The sequence below is a fragment of the Silurus aristotelis genome, assembly GCF_946808225.1.
Source record: "Silurus aristotelis genome assembly, chromosome: 1".
NCBI lineage: Eukaryota > Metazoa > Chordata > Actinopteri > Siluriformes > Siluridae > Silurus > Silurus aristotelis.
In genome coordinates this window covers 42,987,655-42,993,216 of record NC_139574.1, presented here as the reverse complement: position 1 = coordinate 42,993,216, position 5,562 = coordinate 42,987,655, and the positions used below count along the sequence as shown (strand labels likewise).

General features: G+C 42.0%; 1 protein-coding gene across 1 annotated transcript; it reads right to left on the bottom strand.

The window, feature by feature from the left end:
* Positions 1-990: 990 nt before the first annotated feature.
* On the bottom strand, positions 991-5,146 carry LOC310727238 (endonuclease domain-containing 1 protein-like). The gene is made up of 2 exons (XM_083543490.1): positions 4,774-5,146; positions 991-2,453 (listed from the first exon to the last, which is right to left on the bottom strand). Exons 1-2 carry the CDS (start codon positions 5,038-5,040, stop codon positions 1,830-1,832), a joined length of 891 nt encoding a protein of 296 aa, XP_083399616.1. The 5' UTR covers positions 5,041-5,146; the 3' UTR covers positions 991-1,829.
* Positions 5,147-5,562: the final 416 nt, after the last annotated feature.

Genomic DNA, 5,562 nt, shown 5'->3' with positions numbered 1-5,562 from the left:
CCCAAAAGTCGCCCACGGCCTCAGATATTCATTACTGATGGTGCTTAAAGAAATGAACCCGAAACTAATGGGCGAATTTCATTACCCAGACCGATCATTTAGGTGAGACTCCGAGCACTCCACAACACAGCATGTTATTAATGTGTATTTTCTATGTGTTTGCTCTTGGTTCTTCCTCCAACAGTGTCCAGTCATTGGTGGATTTCTCTACTGTGTTCACCTGTACTGTGTTTTCAGCTTGATTAGCTTGATTTTGCATTCCCTAGTGTTTCTACTTCTGGTTGATGTCCTCAGCAATGTACCGTATTTTCCATAACTACAATTGCCTACAATAAATTAAATATTTAACCAATTGACTTAGTTGGAATCAATAAAGCGAGACGCAATGAGATTGGTCGAACTGTTTTCCCAATGCACCAATTACCAGCATTCAGTATGTTCTGCCATCAGTGGAAACTCCATCACAGACACTATTGTCTACATGCCGATGAGCTCCTGATTCGCTTGCATGGAAACCCGTTTCATTCAAACCCCCTTTCCCTCTTTGATTTGTCCCTACATTATTCGCTGTCTTCTTTTTTATTCATCTGTCATTCCACCTCTCTGTCTCAGAGTGTTCCAGACAAATCTCCCTGCCTGCAGGCTTCTGGACTGCCACTGCCACTAAAGTCGTCATGAAGACGGCTTCATGGCCGCCAGTCTCATGGAGGTCCTGACCTTCAGTGCTAGCTTTTTAGTGAGCTCATTCTTCACTTCAACAAGATGACACTTTGTGGCTTCATCAGCTATGACCAGACTGCTACACCCACTGGCTGGATGATCTTGTGGCTATTTAAGATGTTTACCTTCTTAGATCTTTCAAGAAACTTGGTGCTACTCTTTCCTCTAGAGGTGGCGTCTCGTAATTTCTATGTACGGAATCCAGAAAACCATTGGATCTACTAAAGTGAAAATGAAGAAATTAAAATAAATAATTCAACAAAAAGCTGGTTTTGAAAGTTTTATGGAATTTTATTCGAGTTTCTTTTCGGCGTGAAAATGAGGCTTGCTGTAATAAAAAGAATGAAATTGGTAACACTCATTATAAATAAAAATACAGTAGAGTAAATCGTACATCAATTAAATCATAAATGTAGTTGAGTGGAGAGTAAACGTTCCTAAAACTAGAAACAAGGCAAAAAATGACTTAAGTACAGTAGCAAAGTAAAATTTTCTTAAAAAACCTAAAAAGCAAAAACGTTTAGGTATAAAACCCGAAAAGGAAAAAACACTCCAGAGGTATTTCAAGGTTCATCCTGAGAAATGAAGTACACAAAGTAGTTTTATTAAGGTGTTAGTACCACCATGTTCTTCAGAACAGCTTCAGTCTTCTGTTGCCTCTCTAAAAACTGTCCTGAAGACACAAACACCAATGGACCACCATTTTCTTTTTAACTTTCCCACTGTGGTCCCAAATTGGTTTTATTTTTCATAGTATCCAAAATAAACAAAATGATAATCATTTGGGATTTAAATAAAAATGTTGAATACTGTGCTCTTTTTTTTAACAAATACTGACATCTGCTGGTAGAATCTTAACCTAGGCTCATTTCTCGCATTTTTGATCTTACGATGATAAAATTGTACAAATATTAGTTGATTATCTTTAACTCTTGCATTACTACTTGAGACAGAGTACGTGTACCAGACACTCGTCTGGTGGTATTAAAAAGTTTCTAAACGAGTTCTGCTTACAAGAAAGTACTTTATTTATGCTTACACACTATCACCTTCAAAATAGTCCCATTGCACAGCGATACAGCACTCCCAGCGTTCTTTTGTCTTCAAGGTCACGCCCTTGAGCACATTTGATCAAAAACACTGATAGACACCATATACCTCTGTTTTAAGTACCCCTCTAGAATTGGCAGCGGCATCAAGCGAACGTCATATCCCTTCGTTTTTTTCTTTGTCTGGGGGTTCACAGGTACAATCTCCTGTGTGCTGTTTGGATCGTTCCTGCCAATGGCTGCAAACGTTGGAAAGATGTCCTTCAGGTTTTCGGGAAGGTCCCGGCTGTAATTCTGGCAACAGTATGCTGACCACATGTACTCCGGTATGGCCACTCTGCCCTCGTCCTTCATCCATCGCTCTTTTTCGTATGGGATCATGCCCGTCACTATGAACGCCTCCCCCCTGCAGTGTTCCTGGAGGATCTTGCTCACGTTAGTCTCCAGCTTGGCCCATGGACCGTCGTTGGATTCGGCCTTCTGTGGCACCACGTTGGTGAGCGTGAAGGTGGCGCGGCGTGACGTGGTGTTAGAGTGATGCTGGCTCGGGTTTAGATGGCCACGGGTGTAAGTGGAGTTGATGTAGTCTTTCTGGACAGCCTGGCTCTCCACTACATTCTGGTCCAGTTTCGCAGGGGGAACTGGGAACAGCATCATATTGCCATCTGCCTTGGAGTTGGCTAGCTGGAAGAGATAAAGACATAAATGAAATGTAGCGTACCTGACCAGGTGTTCAGGGGAATCAGAATGCTAGATTTCTGGGCAGGCAAGGAATACATTTACGCCATTTGGTTGGCGCCTTTATCCAAAGCTAATCAGTTGGTTGGTTGGTGGTGGTGAGACTTGAACCCATGACCTTTAAATCAGAAGTGCAACATCTTATTCACTAGGCTACATACACTATTGTCCTTTTGGGAGGTGGAAGTTTAGTGGATAAAGCTCTGGGTTCCTGCTTAAAAGGGGGTTCAATGGGCGTTATCGCCAAGTTGCCTCTCCTGTAGCCCTTGAGCAATACCCTTAACCTTCTGTGCTCCAGGGGGGGGGCTGTATCCTAGTTGACCCTGCGCTCTGACCCCAGCTTCCTAACTTCACTGGGATATGCAAGGAAAGAATTCCACCGGTCTGGCCCAAGAATATTCACTATTTCCCTCATTCCAGTTTCCGCGATCCAGAGTGTAAATCGACGCAAACCATCAACAATGTGTTGTGAATTCTGAGATGCTTTTCTGCTTACCGTGGTTGCAAACAGTGGGGTTTTTGAGCTGATTGCTTTCCTGTCAGCTCACCTCAACCCTAACCCCCAACCCCAACCCCAACCCTAAGCCTAACCAAACTCTGGCCATACTACTTATTACACGTTTTATCAGTTCATATTTTTTTTTATATTTGTCTGTCCTTATGATCTATAAAAGTGTGAGAAATTTGGTGTAAAACCTTTTTTCTGACTTGCAAACGATTTGTTCCTCCCTCCCTACCTACGAAGGCTTCTGGAAATTCAGCAATTTCCGCAGACCGGCATGCAGCTCAAGCAAGCTGGTCGTGAGATCGACCTTTGTGTCTGGGAGTGGGTAAAAAAGCAAGCGAAAAAGTAAGAAAAGCCCCGAAGCAGTAATTCCGGAAAGCTATAAAACGACAGCAGATCCTCTTTTATTACTGTTAGCTTGCGTGCATGAAGTAAGTCATAAGTCAATTGCACACATGAAGAAAACACAGCGCTTAGAGTATTCAGTGGGTGAGAGATCTGGGTAAAACTGTTATTTTTCTCCATGCGGTAAACCACAGTTAAGTTCCTCTTCTTCAGCTTCACTTCCACTTGTGTATTCAGCGATTATTACGAGCGCACATGGTCTCATCGAAACTACTTTAATCTGCGTTGCAACAATAATCTGCAACGCTGAGCTGAAATCTAAGGGTCACATGTGCGTTGTTTACTCCAGCGGATTTGTTTGAACTCGTTTGAGGAACCAGCTGTTTTTTTTAAGAAGAAAAAAAACATTTGATTTTTGAACTGCTTTATTACAAAAACATTTTCGGAATTTGTCGCTTTTTTTTTTTTTATCGCTTTACGTCAAACAAGAGCTTAGTAACAAATCGAATATCTTTTTGATCAGACTATAATGGTGCCCTGACCTCGATTCGACTCCCGTGCTAATAGGAATTGTGAGACGGGGGGTGGATTATTCCAATCACCCTCAGTGTGTAATACCTGAGTAACTTGCACCAGTGCGAGCAGATGTTCCCAATGTCCAATCACTGAAAACCATTGTTCTCAATGTCCAATCACTGTTGTATTCAATGACCAATCACTTAATCACGTTGCTATCAAGAACCACTAATCACCATTGTTCTAATAATCCCTTATAACCACTGTTCGCACTAATCCCTTATAACCACTGTTCCTAATAATCCCTTATAACCATTGTTCCAATCAACAAATTAACAAAATCATTGTTGTTCCCAACACCAATCACTAAGCACCATTGTTCCCAATAATCACTTACTGGTGGCCGGGCATCATTTTACTTATATTTTCATTTTGGAGTTCAAATTGCAACTCGTTTATTTTGCTTATTCTGAAACTCCACCCATTCACGACTCAAATGTACTCGAGTGCAAGTTTCTTTGTTTTGTTTTTTTCGAGTACAATCATAAATCATATTCCAAATCGCTTATAATTACACGTCCAATTAACCAGATACATCCAGCGCAGTGATCAATTTCAAATTATATTATATAGTTAAAAAAAAAGGAATAATAGAAAAAAAAAATACAAAAATAAATAATAATTATAATAATTATAATAATAATCTAAGAAAGATCATTGAGTGAAAGATATGAGTTCTGGTTTCTTGGAAACTTAAAAAAAAGTTTAAAAAAAAAAAGTGCACTTTCTTGGTGGAAAAAAATAAAATAAATTTACTTCACGTGACATCAGAGCACATTTTGAGCTGATTTGCCTCCTGAAACACGGCCGGCGGGTGGGTGTGCGGTGGGATTAATGTACCTGCGGCTCGAACTTCCAGTCGCCCCTGGGTCGCTTGTCCTGCGGCTTGGAGAACACGTAGGCGGAGAACCAGGGCGCGCGGTTCTCGCGGCTGTACAGCGTGGCGAAGTGGTAGCGGTTCTTGTAGCGCTGGCAGATCGGAGTCCCCACGATGCCCGTGGGGGGCAGACCCCGGTAGAAGGCGCTTGAGCACGGCGTAAAATCCCCGACATCTCCATCGCTCAGGCTGAACAGCGCGCTCAGAAGCATCACACACTCACAACGCATGTCTGATCCCAAGTCTTAATCACTGCTTCTGTCCAGATCTTCTTCTGTCCGGACCTTCTTATGTCCAGATCTTCTACCCCGTCCTCTTCCTCCTCGACCCGTGATTCTGGTGTCAAGGAAGTTCATTAATAGAAATACTTAGCAATTCTGGGAACCAACCAGCTGTCAAAGGTTGCCAAATACTGCTTTTTCACCCTTTAAAAAAGGTTACAGCTTGGAAGAGATGATCATCTGGTCATACCTGATAGACATTATCCAGAAGATACACGCGTCATTTTACCCCACATTTGCTCTTACACGATGCTCCTCTCTCTTCTGGGAAGATGTTTTACTAGATTTGGCAGATATTTGTGTGAGATTTCATTCATTCACAAGGGTGTAGGTGAGGTGAGGAGGGCTCAGGTGCAGTCAGGTGACACTGGTCAGTGGAATCAATGTTAAACTTTTCGATTTTGTTACTATCTAAACGAATGCAGTGCTTCAAAACCCATACCCATAAGTTCCAGGTCCATCTAAAGTCGG

Excerpts from the sequence above, each read along its gene's own strand:
- LOC310727238 (XM_083543490.1), bottom strand. The coding sequence starts at position 5,040 with ATGCGTTGTGAGTGTGTGATGCTTCTGAGCGCGCTGTTCAGCCTGAGC. Across the intron at positions 2,454-4,773 it reads ACTGGAAGTTCGAGCCGCAG|CTAGCCAACTCCAAGGCAGA; the intron begins GTACATTAATCC and ends TATCTCTTCCAG.